Source organism: Gigantopelta aegis, chromosome 15 (assembly GCF_016097555.1).
Source record: "Gigantopelta aegis isolate Gae_Host chromosome 15, Gae_host_genome, whole genome shotgun sequence".
NCBI lineage: Eukaryota > Metazoa > Mollusca > Gastropoda > Neomphalida > Peltospiridae > Gigantopelta > Gigantopelta aegis.
Genome location: NC_054713.1, coordinates 33,491,787 through 33,509,852, shown reverse-complemented (window position 1 = coordinate 33,509,852; position 18,066 = coordinate 33,491,787). Strand labels below are relative to the sequence as shown.

At 37.4% G+C, this 18,066-nt stretch overlaps 1 protein-coding gene across 1 annotated transcript in view; it reads right to left on the bottom strand.

The window, feature by feature from the left end:
• Window positions 1-8,542: 8,542 nt before the first annotated feature.
• The window catches only part of LOC121390484 (zinc finger protein castor homolog 1-like), a 62,010-nt gene continuing 52,486 nt past the window's right edge, over window positions 8,543-18,066 (bottom strand). Inside the window, exon 10 of the mRNA XM_041522311.1 lies at window positions 8,543-16,346. Within this exon, the coding sequence (XP_041378245.1) occupies window positions 14,061-16,346 (2,286 nt within the window). The 3' untranslated portion in view covers window positions 8,543-14,060. The remainder of the gene's footprint in view (window positions 16,347-18,066) is intronic.

The following is an 18,066-nucleotide window of genomic DNA, read 5'->3' as shown; positions in this document are numbered from 1 at the left end:
TCAAATAGTTCGTGAACGTTAGCAAAATGTTTGCTAGCTGACCTTGGGAATGCTGATACGCGAGAAAAAAGTTAACGGGAATCGTCACATGTGTTTTTGTTTTTTTTCTTTCTTTTTTTTTCTTTTCTTTTTTTTCTTTTTTTATATATCCTTATGAAGGTGTTTACACAGACTGTCACAAAACCGTGTTAACCGGTGACAATATATGAAACGAGTTGTGAGCTGCTATCAGCTCATGTTACGGAGCACGTGTTACACAATATTTATAGCGGTGTTTATTTTCAACATGGATAATAAAACAGCTTATATTGCGAGTGAAATAGCAGACGGTCGAGTTAATTCAGAAACAGACGATATCAATTTGTCAGGGGTCTCTTTTAAAGCCTATTACATTTGTCAGAGAGGAGGGGGTCAGAGAGAGGGGGACGTGTTTGTGTTTATTTCACTCAATGGACAAAAATCCCCAAAACGATAGCTGCAGTACTACAGATCGCGATATATTATCTGCATGAAGGCTACAACATTTTGTAATTTTCATAACAGATAGCGGCAGAATGTAATTACTGCAGATAGCGTTGTTACTGCATATCGCTGTCGCTCAAGGTTGCATAGTACCAAAGAAGAGAGTTCCGTGTTAAAGTTCGAGGTGCGTGGTGAAATATTTACGGAGTAAACGCAGCTGTGGGTGTGATTGGTAGTAATATGTGACATTGATTATTTGTGCAAATACTATTATCCATTGACACTAACTAAATACAGTTTTATTTGTTATAAAGTTGTTATGCAGTATATACCAGAGGTTGATGCTAATGCGGGGTACCCCCAAAAACGGAACTGCAATTTTCAGCAAAAATGACGGTTGCTATTAAAAACATTCATTAAATCTCTTAAATGGTATGTGACGCCCATTTTCTTGCAGGTAGATTAGATGTGAGGTGCCACACTTTTTATTGCTGTACTTCCTGGATGTGTTGATAACCTGCTTATATCAGTTTTATTAGTAAACGTTAACATTATCGGCAATAGGAATTGTTTTGGTCTATTAGAACCTCAACGTCTCTTTAGGTTGTACTATACCAAATAAAATCCCATATGCGACCGTGTTAACGTTTGTGTTTAAAAACACTATATGCAATATATCAACCAAACTATGACCCATAAATATCAGTACTACAACCCCTACCTCAAAGTATTAACTAGAGAAAATGGTATTCTTTTACAGGTACCCCATACATGTTTCAAGCACACGACTACTTGACACAGTGGTACTAGATGAGATAAAATTGTATACATTTTTAGCCCAGATAAAACTCTTTTTTCTTTTGTACAACCAAATCACTCACATTTATGACCAATCACAGGACGTGTGGTGTTATCTTCTCTATCAAAAGTTGGGTGCACCTCGAACTTTGACCCAGCCGGAAGCATTCTATACTTTCATTTTTCTCAGTTATGAAGCCAATCCAACAAAATGTTGTTGACTGCGCTGTGCAATTACCCCCCCCCCCCCCCACCTGGGGGGATTAATTAGCACATACGGCTCGCTGCTAGAGTACCGAGTCTCGTACACCGGGTCACGGGCGACCGTGACCTTGGTGTACAGAGACAGGATTCAGAAGAAAGGAAGGTGGAGGAAGAGGAGACGTGCGTCAGGGGCGGTCCAGGGGGAGGCAAAACTGGCGGCTAAACCGCCAGCGGCGGCTTCTTCTGCTTCACCGCCCAACGCCGCCAACTCACAGAAGAAGACTGGAACTGAAGAGGCGCCAGCCCCGGATGTTTCAACTTCACAAATGGCCGATGTAGATGATTTAGACACCGCTATTTGCGACTTGCCATATCAACGACCGGCTCCTCCATCTGCCTCTTCCACGCTTCCGGACTTGTCGCCGATTAAACAGGCGACAACCGTTGAGGCGCAGGCCCGGAAGATAGCCGTGCGGGTCGCTATCAACAAGGACTGCTCATGAAAGAGATGGACAACCCGACTATTCAACGCATCATGAAGACAAGTCGCGGGGGCAGACTACCGTCCACTCACCAGACAACTAGCGTCCGACACGTACCGGAAGTACCTCCCGCATCTTGACAGCGCCAACTTTATCGGGACTCCCTAGACGTCATCCACCTCACCAACCTTTTCGGCCGTCATTTCAAAAAAATTGTTGTTGTTTTTTTAAACCCTTTAATTTTTGGCAGTCCGTCTAAATTGCTCCAATCACCTTCAACTTTGGATGAGCAGTCTAATTTTTTGTTTGGCCTCCAATTGATTCCAGACATGGTTATTCTCAACTTACTAAATTTTTTCCAAATTCCGCCCACCTCAGACTTGTTTGTCAGGAATATATGTGCTGGCGTAAGTGGAGGAGGGGATGCTCCTTCAAGCACACCTCCAGGTCATAGGTTTTAAAGTGACACACTCTCGTTTTTTAAACACTACGGCATATTTTCCACTGTTAAAACTGATTTTGATACTTTAAATTAGAAGTATCTACATTTTAATATTTAGAATATTAATTTTCGTACACCTGACGTGGTTCTGATCATCCAGGTTTTTGCAACACTCTAAAATGCATGTTTACCAATTGTAAAAACGCACATTGGTCTAAGAAGTAATGGTTATCGAGACAAGCTCTAGTTATTTTTAGACTGCCTTTCCCTCATTAAACATCACATACTTTTGCTTCTCTGTTATAACCTCATCTAAATGTGTGTTGCGGGTTTGTAGATTGATTTACTGTCCATTTTCAGTTGCTCAAACTAGGATCTGAGCCTGTAATGTGTACGTTCAGAACAAGCTGTTGTAGCACACGCCTGTCATGGGCGTAGGTGTCGACTTTCGCCAGGCTCCTCCGTCCAAGACAGGACACACCTCTTTTCCCACCACCTCTAGGAATCGATCCCAGACAGACCACACGTCATGCGAGCATATATCATTGGGACAGGCCTCTGTGGCGTCGTGGTTAGCCATCGGTCTACAGGCTGATAGGTATTGGGTTCGGATCCCAGTCGAGGCATGGGTTTTTTAATCCAGATACCGACTCCAAACCCTGAGTGAGTGCTGTGCATGGCTCAGTGGGTAGGTGTAAACAACTTGCACCGACCAGTGATCCATAACTGGTTCAACAAAGGCCATGGTTTGTGCTATCCTGCCTGTGGGAAGCGCAAATAAAAGACCCCTTGCTGCCTGTCGTAAAAGAGTAGCCTATGTGGCGACAGCGGGTTTCCTCTAAAAAACAGTGTCAGAATGACCATATGTTTGATGTCCAATAGCCGATGATAAGATAAAAAAATCAATGTGCTCCAGTGGCATCGTTAAATAAAACAAACTTTACTTTTCCATATAACCGTAAATAAAATATGTTGAGTGCGTCGTTAAATAAAACATTTCTTTCTTTCTTTATCATTGGGCTACATCCCGCCCAGATAGGAAGAGACACAGAGCGAGAGAGAGAGAGAGAGAGAGAAAGACACACACACACACACACGCACACATGCACACACGGACAGAGACCTTGACACCCAAAGCTCCTACATAGTGCTCTGTCTGAACCAAAACAACAGTAAAATAACAAACAATAAACTGGGTAATCATATTTAATTGTTTTCAAGTATCCTGAAAACTGCACGGTCAGCAGCTATTGTGAAGTGAGTAAATAAAAACAAGAATTCATTAACAAAACATGTGGAATGATCAATAATATATATCATCATCTTCGGGTGAACGAAAATACTGCATAATATGGGCATTATCTTGTTAAATATGTTAAAAACAAATATATGTAAACGTATATGTAAATAGATATATGAAAAATTGTAATTTACACCAGTATAAATAATCAAAACAATTTGGGTGGAATAGTGGCATTGCAATTCAGTTATAAATCTGAAGAAAAGGGACACATGTATTAAAAAGAAAAAAAAGATTTAAATATGAGACATTTGTTGTTAATTCAAAGCAACCGGTATTATACTAATATGCTAATTGATTTAATACAACCAAACAGCGATTCCAAGCTATATATATATATATATATATATATATATCACCTGCACATTCTCACCGAATTATCTAACTACATGTACATACAAGTTATATTTTATTACAGTACATATTTAATTTATTAGGACCATAGCTAGCGTGCAATGAGGGTCAGTCTTTGCCAGGAAAGAGGTGAGTGGTAACTCTTGTTCCCATCCACCCTCGCCTGCAAAGTTTTAGGAGAGCAAACAAAATTTAAAACTCGATCGCTTTGGAATACATTTTTTGATACTTTGTATTTGTTTCAAGTGATTACTCACTCAGCTTCATTTTAGGAAACTGATCTTAAATTCAGCTCAACTTAGTTGGGTTTTTTTTTGTTTTTTTTCTCACGGCAAAGACTGAGGGTGGAATACAGTTCCCAGGAAGCTGTTCCTTCCACTACAATTACATGCACAACCACATTTCCTCCTACTGTAAACTATAGTCTTGTATTTTTTTTACAGCTCTGAACATACAGAATGTAATTGGTTACAGGTACATAATGTTTAACAATAATCTCCGTTCCAAAGATATTGTATCACAGCTTACAAGGTTAAGTTGCTTCTGTTAAATACTGCATTATATATCACCTCTTGTACATGTACCACCCAGCACGTTTTTGTCAATCAATTACAGAGGAAATTCTATATCAATAACCCAAGTGATTATTATTTGACTTGAAATGTACACTGTATATGTGCATCCCTTAACCTTATACCAAATGATATTTAAATGTTGGTTAAAAATTAATAATTAAATTTCTGTTATATTCATTACAGTTTAAAGGCATCCCATTGGTTCAGCTGTAGCAATGTGAGTTTGGTCATGAACGTAAAAATAAAACATTACGTTGTCATTAAATAAGCCAATAATTGCATGGGTTAAGGTCGCTGTGTTTTATACAAGGCTCACACATGCAAGTTACAACTGAAAATCGACGGGTGTGTTTTCTATGAAGTTTAGTATATTTATATTTTAAATAATAATTTGTCGTTCCATTTAGTAAATACTGTCCATACTAATATGCCCGTAAAAGTATTTCATCATAATAAACTTTCCATCCAGGAGTAGATTTATTTTCTGTGACCCTCTATACACTACTGGTTACAAACACATTTGAACAAGTCAGCAGTCTTCTAATACAATCCATATTAATGGACAAACATCTACATAATTATACTGACATACAACAACAAATAAAACATAGGAAATCACAGTTATCCCAATACACGATGCGACTAGACGAACATTTACTTAGCAGTTAATACTCTACAATGATGTGCATACACATAAAACACAAATACTGAATTATATCATTACACTGGATATAATCTAAGAAAACTAACTGCCATTTAATAGTTAAATGTTTTATAGCACTACTAACGGTCTACAAAAGAATACTAGTTTGTCAAAGACAAACTGAAGATGAACATGCCAAAAATACACTATACTTCATAATGAATTTCCTTTTCTGTCAATTTGACAGTCACATTTCATTCGTTTGCTCAGAGTTTTTGCTGGGGGGTTTTGGTTAAGTCTGTCTGGCTAAAGAAAACCTGAATTACACTAACTATATAATAATTTATTTAGTTTTAAATCACTATCATTTTGTTAATTTTTCCAAGTTCAATAAACCTTAAAAGAAACTTGGCAGAAATCAGACATCTTGCTATATTTGTAGGTCAGTAAATACGTCACTACTGTAATTAAATCTTCAGTAAATGTTAAGATCACAAATATTTTATAAATTACATAACAGTATTTTATATATTCTGTGCTTCTTATGTAAATTCTATACACTCATCCATCAGTCTAAGGGCCGAATTTACAATGCCTGTTTATGTCTTACACGTGTGTAACTATATACATTTACATCGCTTAAACACCTACGGTGGGTTTTTTTTAAAACCCACAGGCTTCATAAATTCAGCCTTAAGTGTTTTTCTCTATGTGCCTATTAGCAGAAACAGTTTGTTACAATAGAATAAACACTTATCACTGTAAAATTAAACAGATAGTAATTCACCTTTTTTTCTTCTTTTTTTTGGCCCTGCTTACTATCAAGTCAAAACATATGCTACGGATTGTTACTGTATACATTATCATAAGAAAAAAAACAATATTAAGCTGGGTTATAGAAGAAAAAGAAAAAATCCTGGCCGCAAAATTAAAACATTTATTGTAAAGAAATAAAAAAAATTCCAATATTATATATATATACATGTATATATAAGCTTGTCTTAGAAAAACTATGTAAAATATTCCAAGTACATCACATCTGAATTAGTATTTTTGAAATCGAATCTCTGCACGAGTCGAGTCCAAAGTGTGAAAATGGAATGGCTTTTACACAATGACAAACATTATCCACAAAACAAATATATACTTGATGCAGGTTATGGAATACTGGAACAAAAACCTGACAGTAAATAATACAGTTTTTGCAAAAAAGGACACCAATGGTGGGAATGGAATGTACAGATTGCATAGCACAATAATGGGGTGTGGGGATGGAGGGGGGATTCAATTCTGGAAAAAGGCAAAACGTAAATACAAATTATGTCCAATATCAAATATTTTCATACAGTAAATATGTTTTATTTAAAGAAAAAAAATTAGCATGTTTTCTCTTTATACAAAATATAAAACACAGCAAATGAATGTGACCGTAAAAAGTACACACTGTTTGCAGTAACTGAACAATCGTGGAAATTGCTGCAACAGATGCTTATGCAAGTGGGAGGTTTTGGGGGTTGAAACGCTTCCCTGCTCCAGCAAAGAAAAATAAATAAATTCTGAACATATTTTCTGGGGGAGCATGAGTCGACCCTGCTATAATATTCGATCATCGCCGTCTAGACTCCACTTGATAAAAATTCCTGCATACACGCCTGTGCAACTCAATACTTTCTTTCCAAAAAACAAAAATGAAGAAGGAAAAAAAAAAAAAGGAGTCCAGTTTAAATTTATAATTCTGTACATGAATTAATAAAACTTGTAATATAAATGTTATTTCTCTTGAAACAAAAAAGTTAATAACTGGTAAGTCATTTATTATCCTCTCTATATTATATTTTTGAAATAGACCTACACATAAACTGGAAATCATGATTGAAAAACAAATCAGTTATGCTGATTTTTACGAGATGGTTGTGTTACAGCAAACAATATATTTCTTAAAATGACAACCAAGATAAACATCAAAAACGTTCTGTTTATACTGAGATAAAGAAATAAGGGAACACTTGGTATTGTATTATTTTTGTTTTTGTTTTGTTTAACGACACCCAACTAGAGCACATTGATTTATTAATCATCGGCTATTGGATGTCAAACATTTGGTATTCTGACATATAGTATTATAGAGAAAAAACCCTACATTTTCCATTGGTATCAAGGGATCTTTTATATGCACCAAAGACAGGATAATGCATACCACGACCTTTGATATACTAGCTGGCTGGAACGAGAAATAGCTCAATGGGCCCAGCGACGGGGATCGATCCAAGACCGACTGCACATCAAGTGAGCGCTTTACCACTGGACTATGTCCCGCCCTTGGAATGAATGAATGAATGTTTAACGACACCCCAGCACAAAAATACACATCGGCTATCGAGTGTCACAAAAGGTAAGTACATGTATATGAATGAATGTCCCATCCCTGGAATGTCAGTAATGTCAGACAGAATGTCAGTAATGTCAGACAGAACGTCAGTAATGTCGGACAGAATGTCAGTAATGTCGGACAGAACGTCAGTAATGTCAGAAAGAATGTCAGAATGTCAGTAATGTCAGACAGAATGTCAGTAATGTCAGTAATGTCGGACAGAACGTCAGTAATGTCGGACAGTACGTCAGTAACGTCGGAAAGAACATCAGCAATGTCAGTAATGTCAGACAGAACGTTAGTAATGTCGGACAGCACGTCAGTAATGTCAGACAGAATGTTAGTAACACAGTTAACGTCCTGACACTATGGATTGAGAGTTTTGGTTGCAGTCAAGTCTTTCCTCTTAGTTTTGGTGTGATCCCTCATTTCTTTCCATCAGTATATGTACATGTATTTACAAATATTCTGTTTCAAAAGTAATTTGCATATAGATTATCATTTAAAAAGATTGCTGGAGGAAATGTTATTGCTTGATACACGTATATATTAATGTTACCTCCTACAATGACAGGGCACCACTCAGTGGTTAGTGCTTGGTTACCAGAACCCGTTAAAGACAAGATCGTACAGCACTTCACTTACAGAAGGTTGGTTTGTTGGTTTTGTTTAACGACACCACTAGGGCACATCAATTTATTAATCATCGGCTATTGGATGTCAAACATTTGGTAATTTTTACATACAGTCTTAGATTAAAAAAAAGGTAAATGTTTCCATTAGTAGCAAGGGGTCTTTTATATGCACTATACCACAGACAGGATAGCACATACCATGGCCTTTGATACAATACAGTAGTCGTCGTGCACTGGCTAGAACGAGAAATAGCACAATGGAACTACCGATGGGGATCGATCGTAAACCAACCATGCATCAAGTGAACACTTTACCACTGGGCTACGGAGCCAAGGAGCCAACAAAATATAACCTGAAAATATACATTTAATTTGTCCCGTAAATTAATGTAATTCCAGCCACCTACTAATAGCAAAAAAGTGAAGATGTATTTTGTTTGATGATGCCACTGTATAGAGCATACTGACTAATCATGGTCAGACCTTTTCATAATTCTGACATGCATGTAGTCTTCAGAGGAAACTGAACTGGCAGCAAGGGGTCTTTTATATGCACTTTCAAATAAACAGGGCGGCACATACCATGGTCTTTGAAATACAGATGGTGGTGCATTGGCTTGGATGGTGTGTGTGTGTGGGGGGGGGGGGGGTCAAATAATGGGTCCACCAAGGTAATTCGATCCTTCAACCAAGACTGAGCTAGATATATTCTTAAATGGCTATCCATAAAAAAAAAAACGTACAAAAAAACGTTTGTTAATTTCTTGCCAATGCTAGGTGCATTTGCACAATGTTTGTAAACTGGCTTTATGATAGCAAGAATTAGAAATGGCTGAAGTGGAAAGTAAACCATGTATATTTCAACTCACGTAATCTGTGTGAATCTGCCCTAAGTATGGTAAGTCACTGCTGTATGACCATGCCTTTAACCAATCTGGTACAATAACACAAAACAACACATGTTGTAAAGAGATAAAAACAGTTGGACATCGTTACATCAAAATATATTTTATGTAAATTAAAAAAAAATACAACAGTATCAACGGTATTATAGAGTCACATTAATGGCAATGAATGTGAAGTGCGGAATGTTATTCATCAATTAATTATCCACTTAATTAACATGCAAAAATAATAATAGTTTTAAGTTCCTGAAGTCTGTTTAAATATATACAATGTATATATACAATACTGCCAGGAATTAATGGCACATTGATTCATTCAAACTGGCACCAAGATAACAAAATGTATTTTTAATCAAGTAAAATATATATATTTAACAACAGTCAGGATACATGTATAAATTTAATATTTTCAAATTCATAAATGTTTCGCAAACCCATCAGTAATCTGAAGTGCTGCAAAAGAAATTTTGTTTTCCAACTGAAAACCGTTTTCGATGTATACACTATTCACTTCTTGTGAAAATATTTCATATGTCTGTGCTTATAAAATCTTTAGTGTAATGCTACCTATACAAATTGCAAAATCTTTTATGCCTATTTCTTATGTTTAAAATGTTTGCCCAATGCCTCCATAATGAGCAGATTGTCCTTAATAAGAAATAGAAATGACCTTGAATTTTTTTTTTTAATTGTTGTTAAGAGTGTTGAAAACTAGATGGCTATTCGAGGCACACTAGTATATCAAAGAATGATAAGAACAGTTTTGAGGGGAATACTATATTCTCTATTTTTAAAAAAATCCTCTTCTTTTTTCTTTCTTTTTTATCCCTGTTAAGAATCCTAGCAATGTTTCACTGACAGGTTGTGTTCCCCTTTCAAAGGCCACTGATATTAGATTGGTCATACAGTTTTAAAACACACATGCAGCATTTGAAATCCTAATACTAATTATCTTGTGCTACAACACACACAGTTTGGCCTCCATTTGTTCATTGTAATCTCTAATAAAATAAAATAAAACTATAATAGTATTACTACTAAGGTAAGCTACACAACAACGTGTATAAAATAATTTTCAATTAATGTACATTAAACAGAGAATCAGCAATGTCGTAACGTAAGGTGTGTGTTAATAATCGTAAAAAAGTGTGAAAAGTCAAACACATTAAAAAAATATCAGCAGTTGTGTAAGCTACAGCTTTTGTTAAACTCTTGGCATTTTAAGACTGGAAACACTATACAATCATTACAGTTTTTATCACGAAGGGCCTTTTATTTAAATCATAATATGTGTACATGGTATTAATAAACTTTAAGTAACATAAGGTGTGTGTTAATAATCGTAAAAAATTTGAAAAAGTCTTAACACACTCCAAAACAAATATCAGCAGTCATATAACCTACAGGTTTTGTTAAACTCTTGGCATCCTATGATTGGAAACACTGTATACAATCATGCACTGCAGTTTCTGTCAAGAAGAATTTTTTATCTACATTTTAACATGTGTACATGGTATTGAATAGTCCTAGTAACATAAGGTGTGTGTTAATAATCATATATAATGTGAAAAGTCTAATAGTCACACATTTAAAAAAATATCAGCAGTTGTATAATCTACAGCTTTTGTTAAACTATTGGCTTCCTAAGACTGAAAGAATGGTACAAAATATGTGTGTGTTAATAATCATATAAAATGTGAAAAGTCTAACACATTCCAAAAAAATATCAGCAGTTGTGTAAGCTACAGCTTTTGTTAAACGCTTGGCATCCTAAGACTGGAAAAAACTGTACAAAATCATTGCATTGTACAAGGTATTGTTCTGAGTTGCCCTAGTAACATGAGGTGTGTATTAATAACCATATAAAATGTGAAAATCTAAAATATTACAAAAATAGCATCAGAAGTTGCATAACCTACAGTTTGGTTAAATTCTTGGCATACTATGACTGGAAAAACTTTACAAAATCATTGAAAGTTTTTTCCAAGAAGGCCCTTTGCATCTACATGTGTACATTGTACATCGTAGCCATAGCAACATAAGATGTGTGTTAATAATCATATAAAACATATTCCAACTAACATCAGCAGTTTAACCTACAGGTTTGGTCAAACTCTTGGCATCCTAATTAAATTAAGACTGGAAAAAACTTTACAATATCATTGCAGTATTAACTGAAAAAGCCCATTAAAATAAAGTGTGTCATAATATTGATGATTTATATGAAATGTGTAAGCACAAATTATCAGCAGTCATAACAGACTAAAGGTTTTGTTAAACTCTGGCATCCTAAGACCACAAAAACTATACAAAATCATTGCAGTTTCTACCAACAAGGCTCATTACATAAAGTGTGTACTGGAATTAATAATTTGTATAAAATGTGTAAGCAAAAAATACCAGTAGTTGTATATCCTACAGGCTTCGTTGAACTCTGGCATCCTATAACTGGAAAAAACTGTAAAAAATCCTGCCAGTTTTCTACCAAGAAGGGCCATCATGTTTACATGTGTATATGGTTTAATTTGAGTTGGCCCGTAACATAAGCTGTGTATTAATAATTTGCACAAAATGTTAGTCTTAACATAATCAATAATAAAAACATCAGCAGTTGTATAAAGTACAGATTCTGTTAAACTCTAGTGCTCCTTGATCCAAATTAATGTAGTTTTTAACTTTCTACTACAAAAAGTTCATCACGTTTACATGTGCATATTTTGAGTATAGGCTCAGTAACATAAAGAGTGTATTAATAATTTTAATTTCATAAAATACTGAAGTCTTAACATATTAAAAAAAAAAAAAAAAAAAAAAAAAAACAACATTAGCAGTTGTATAGCCTAAAGACTGGCATCCTATGACTGGGAAAAAAACTGTACAAGACTGGCATCCTATGACTGGGAAAAAAACTGTACAAAATTAATGTAGGGCTAGTAACAAAAAGTGTGTATTAATAATTTGCATAAAATGTTAAAGTCTTAATAATATCATCAATAAGAAAAACATCAGCAGTTGTATAACCTACAGATTTTGTTAAAGTTGTGTGCCCCTTGACGGCAACAGATCCAAATTGTTGTAGTTTTTAACTTTCTAGTACAAAAGTCCATCATGTTCACATGAGCTCATGGTGTGATTTTGAGTAGAGGCCAGTAACATAAAGAGTGTATTAATAATTCCATAAAATATTGAAGTCTTTAACATGTTAAAAAAAACAAAAAAACAAAAACAGCAGTTGTATAGTCTACAGACTCTGGCATCCTATGACTGGAAAAACTGTACAAACTGAATGCAGTTTGTAAGAACGCCCAGTAACAGAAGCTGTGTATTAATAATTTGCATAAAATGTTAGTCTTAACATATTCAATAAGAAAACCAAAAAGATCAGCAGTTATGTAACGTACAGATTTCATTAAAACTCTGATGCTCCCTAACAGGAACAGTTACAAATTTAATGTAATTTATAACTTTCTACTAAGAAAGGCCATCACGTTTACAGGTACACATGGTGTAATTTTGAGTATAGACCCAGTAACATAGGCGTGTATGTATTCATAATTTGCATAAAATGTGAGTCTAGCAGATTAAAAAATAATAGAATAAATAAATATCAGCAGTGGTGTATAACCGGCTTTTTTTTTTTTTTTTTAACTCCGCCATCTTATAACTTGAAAAACTGTACAAAATGTACAGAATTCTACTAAGTAGAACCATTGCATTTACATGCAAGATTCATACATACATTCATACTATGAATTGGGTTATTTTCAATAGGTCTAATAATATAAGATGTGTCTATTAACATTTCTATAAAATGTGAAAGTCTAACAGTAAAAAAAACCAACATCACCAGTCATATATAATAATTAATGTACAGATATATTTTTTACTTTTATTTTTTTGTTATTTAAATTGTTACACTTTGTGTAAAAACTGAATGCAGTTTCTATTACATTTGTAGCACATGGTATCATTTCACACTTGTCCAGTTGCAAAAGGGAAAAGGAATGTGTCAACATTTGTATAAAATGTGAAATTCTAATACAGCATATTTAATAAAATATCAGCAGTTAATTACTGTAAATCAAGAAAATATTGCTTGCATATAAATTTCACATCACTTGTGCCCAAACTCAAGTAGCAAAATTTATACACATACATTACTTTCATTGGAGATATGCATTGCAGTTATCAATGTTGTTCACACAAAAAATAAAAAAATAATACAACAATAATGATCTGGTTTACAGTAACCTATACATGTTTGTTCTATTAAAATTAGGCTGTTCCAAAATTAATCTGGAATCCCATGGTTAAAAAACCAAACACATGGGAAATGGCCCTAACTGACAAATCTGGGTCAAATTCTGTTTCTACTGGAATGTAAATTTCAACACTGAGCCTTAATTTAAATACAGAAATCAAATTCCATTCAAATTAAACTGGAAACTGATTTAGTCTTGCATGTGAAGTGTGAAATCTAGATGGGGGGGGAAAGCTTGTGTTTTCTACATAATTAGATGTCTGTGTTTTAACATATGGTAACATACATGTACTATAAGTAAAGGATGACAAATTATATCTAATGCAGATAAACTAACCTAAAGGCAAATGCAAAAATTATTACCTAGATAATAATTTTAAACAAATAATAAATATATATTTTCTAAAACTGGTTTTAAAATTCTGGTAAACAGATTACCCCCACCCACCCACCGTTTGTTCTGATAGCTTCTAAGTACATGTACAGCAAATACATGTATTTCATTAAAATAAACGTCTTTTTTTTAATATATTTTTTTCTTTTAAAAAAAAAAAAGATTTTAATGTAATGAAAATAGTTCATGATACTAAAATATTTTTAATGTACCCCCCCTCCCCCCAAAAAAAATCTAATTAAGTTCTTCTTCGGAGTGTTTTATCTTGTGTGGCGCGAACTGTGCGGGTCCCAGCACCGCATGGTGGCAGCCAGGGAACGTGCAGTGGTAGTGCGTCTGCTTCTTGTGGTACGTGCACGCCTCCACCCCACAGTTCTCCGTGCCCGTGTACTTCTGGAAGCCGTGGGAGCTGATGTTGTCCAGCTTCACGTGGTACTTCCGGTGGGCCATCACCTTGCTGGAGTCGGCGCACAGGAACGGGCAGCGCAGGCAGTGGAAGTGAGACGACTTGCCTGCCAGCTCGCAGTCCGCTCGGCCGCACGGGACTGTGACGCGGAACTGCTGGAACTCGTCCCCCATGATGGTGTTCAGCCGGCTGTGACGCAGCGTGTGCTGCACCATGCGCGACCGGTCACTGAAGCCGTAGCCGCAGTCGGGTCGCGAGCAGTGGAAGTGCGTGACACTCTGTCGGTAGGCGCAGTGCGACTGTCGGCAGTCTTCGTTGTACCAGTACCGCTGGTATCCATCCGGCACCGATTCGTCCTTGTCTCCAGCCCGACGAGGACTCGACAGTCTTCTTGGCTTCACGAGCGCAGAATCGCTGTCGATGAAATCGTCGTGGCGAGTGTGCGTTCGTTTTCGACCCGACCGTCGAGAGTTCAGTGACGCAAAAACATCAGTGGTAGAACTTTCGTCGGGACTGGTAAGACCCTCGAAACTGTTGTCGTGATCGCTCGACTTCGGTTCCTCGAATGACTCGTCGATTTCCAAACACCCCAGTTCGTCTGCGTCATTGTCTGAATCCACTGTTCCCATGTGAAGCTCAAAATCCGATCCGCTGTTATTTTCCACACCTTCAGAAAGTTCAATTTTGGAATCCGCAATTCTAAGATTCACAATAGCTCCTCTGGTTTTGTCATCTTGATTATTAACAGATACGTCCTCACACGAGACATTTTCTGGCACAGCATCAATTACATCTGTGCCTGCACCTGTTTGAGAGTTGCTAGAAAGATCCAGCCCGCACTCTGTCGTCGGAACAGCCACCGGAACATGCGACGGTTTCGGAGCTATGGCCTGCGGTTTCATCCCCCTCATGCCTGGATCCAAGCGTTCGAAGGAGATCCCGTGTTTACCTACATGCATACGGAGCCGGATGGGATCCGAGAAGGCCTGGTTACACTCCAGACAGTGGTAGTGGTCCCGCTTCTTCAACTTACAGAATGGCCGGCCGCAGTTCGAGTCAATTGCGAAGTGCATCCGGTTCTTCAGCGAAGCCCAGTTGGGCTGTGGCAGAGCGTTGGGGCCCTTCTGTTTCAGGAGACTGGCTAGAGGGATCGTGTTCGGTGGAACCATCTGCATTGGAAGCATGGGCAGCATCATCTGACTGATCATCGGCTGCTGAATGATGGTCGTCGAACCGGCGTTCACAATGGCCGTTGAAACCACCTGCGAGACCAACTGCGTGAGAGCCGGATTGATGTGTGGGACGGTCGGAGGACCGGAATTCTTCTGCCGCTTCGATGATGGCGAAACCGGGTAGAACGTGCCGGCGGGCTTTATCACAGTCTTGCTGTTGGGATCGTTGGTCGCAATGGACGTTTGGGTTGGCACGATGGGGATAAACGCTGCCATCTCCTTCTGGTAGAGCAGTGACGGGACTTTCTGCGACGCCGATAATACCGACGCTGATGCTGACCCATACCGGTGCTTCTTGTCGTGCTGCGCCATCGTGCTGTGGCGCACAAACGAGTAGTCGCACTTCGGCTTGAGGCAATGGAAGTGGCGGTTGGCGCGGTTGTTGTGGCAGTGCACGCGACGGCAGTCAATGTTACGGTCGAAGAACTCGAAGCCTTCTAAAATATTCACAAAGTTGTGGAAGTCCTTTGCGTGGAGGTTCAGGACGTCCAGCCGGTCCGTGGCGTGGTGACACCGGGCCCGCGCGCAGTGGAAGTGCTCCTTCTTGTAGAACAGACACTGGTCGTCGGGGCAACTGGTTCCCGCCCGGAAACGCTGAAACCCGTTGATCACGTCGCTGTCCTGGTTGAATTTTCCTTCAATGAACAGGCGCACCGATTCGGCGATCACGTCGTTGGGCAGTTCGACTTTTGGAATTCTGGGGATCTCGCCTTTGGGGAATTTTGGTGGTCGGCCGCGTCTGCGTTTCTCGATGTCAGATTCCTGTTTGTTGCTGCCATACCGGACCTTCCCGATGGAGGCTTTGGCGTATTCGTGGATTCGGTAGTGTTCGAGGCGGGCGAACGCTGGACCAGATGCCGGGATTTCGTGAGAACAACCAGTCTAAAAAAACAAAGACAAAACAGCGTAAGAATGATTTGTTAGTAACCACTAAATCAAAGATAATAAAAGTAAAAATGTTTTAATGGAACAACAATAACAACACACCATATACATGTGGATGTTTGCTATAAAGCTCACTACAAATGACATCTTTTACTTGTTAATTTAATTAATCACTTGTAAATCATTTATATATAATTAAGACTTGTTCAATATTGTCCGAGTATACAAATTGTATAATGGGGGAGTTTACCAGCATATTTTCAAAATGAAAATATTTATTAAATGTACATTTTTCAGAAAGCAAGCGGGTGTTGAAAAAAAAAGAGGAAAAAAAATGAAGGAAAAAATTAAGAAAAAACTGTTTGTATACTTGTGAAAAATGTTGATAACTGTAAATGGCCCCTTACTATTCTGTACATATGTCGTAATATATCAATGTAACTAAACTAGTTAATAACTGGTAACTCATTTATTATTCTCTCTCTCTCTATATATAATATACACACCTACTTACAGCAGTAATGTGAACTGAACAAAAAAAAGTCACTTTTAGAAAGGAATGCATGTGTTTATCACTGAAAACTCGTAAAATAAATATAAAAAAAAACAACAAACCAGTTAAGGGAGGGCTATAAAAACTGATCAAAGCACTTCATCACAGATTCTGGCCTATAGTTACATGTATGCATCTGACCATTTATTATTTAACTGACCTCCCTCCCCATACTCCCCACTTTCAGTGCTGAACAAATCTTCAAATTTGAGCAAAAATTATGGAGACATGCAGACAAACTGAGCTGGCCTGAAAAACCTTTTCACCATTTATTTTCATCATTTTACTCACAATATTAGCTGTAATTCATGTAAAAACTAACGATTCATTTGCAACCTTGTAGTAATACTAATATGAATGAATGTTGGTTTAATTTGGGCATGAATCAGCCTGCCCCCCTCCCCCTCCACAACCCCCCCCCAGAAAAACACACCAACAACACAAAAATAGGATCCTGATTGCCTACGTTCATATATGAACATACCCAGTTACAGTGGTAGTGTTTCTCCTACAGACTGATAAACGAACGTACCCAGTTACAGTGGTAGTGTTCCTCCTACAGATTGATAAACGAACGTACCCAGTTACAGTAGTAATGTTTCTCCTGCAGACTGATAAACGAACGTACCCAGTTACAGTGGTAGTGTTTCTCCTACAACTGATAAACGAACGCACTCAGTTACAGTGGTAGTGTTTCTCCTGCAGACTGATAAACGAACGTACCCAGTTACAGTGGTAGTGTTTCTCCTACAACTGATAAACGAACGTACTCAGTTACAGTGGTAGTGTTTTTCCTGCAAACTGATAAACGAACGTACCCAGTTACAGTGGTAGTGTTTCTCCTACAACTCATAAACGAACATACTCAGTTACAGTGGTAGTGTTTCTCCTACAACTGATAAACGAACATACTCAGTTACAGTGGTAGTGTTTCTCCTACAACTGATAAACGAACATACTCAGTTACAGTGGTAGTGTTTCTCCTACAACTGATAAACGAACATACTCAGTTACAGTGGTAGTGTTTCTCCTACAACTCATAAACGAACATACTCAGTTACAGTGGTAGTGTTTCTCCTGCAGACTGATAAACGAACGTACCCAGTTACAGTGGTAGTGTTTCTCCTACAACTGATAAACGAACGTACCCAGTTACAGTGGTAG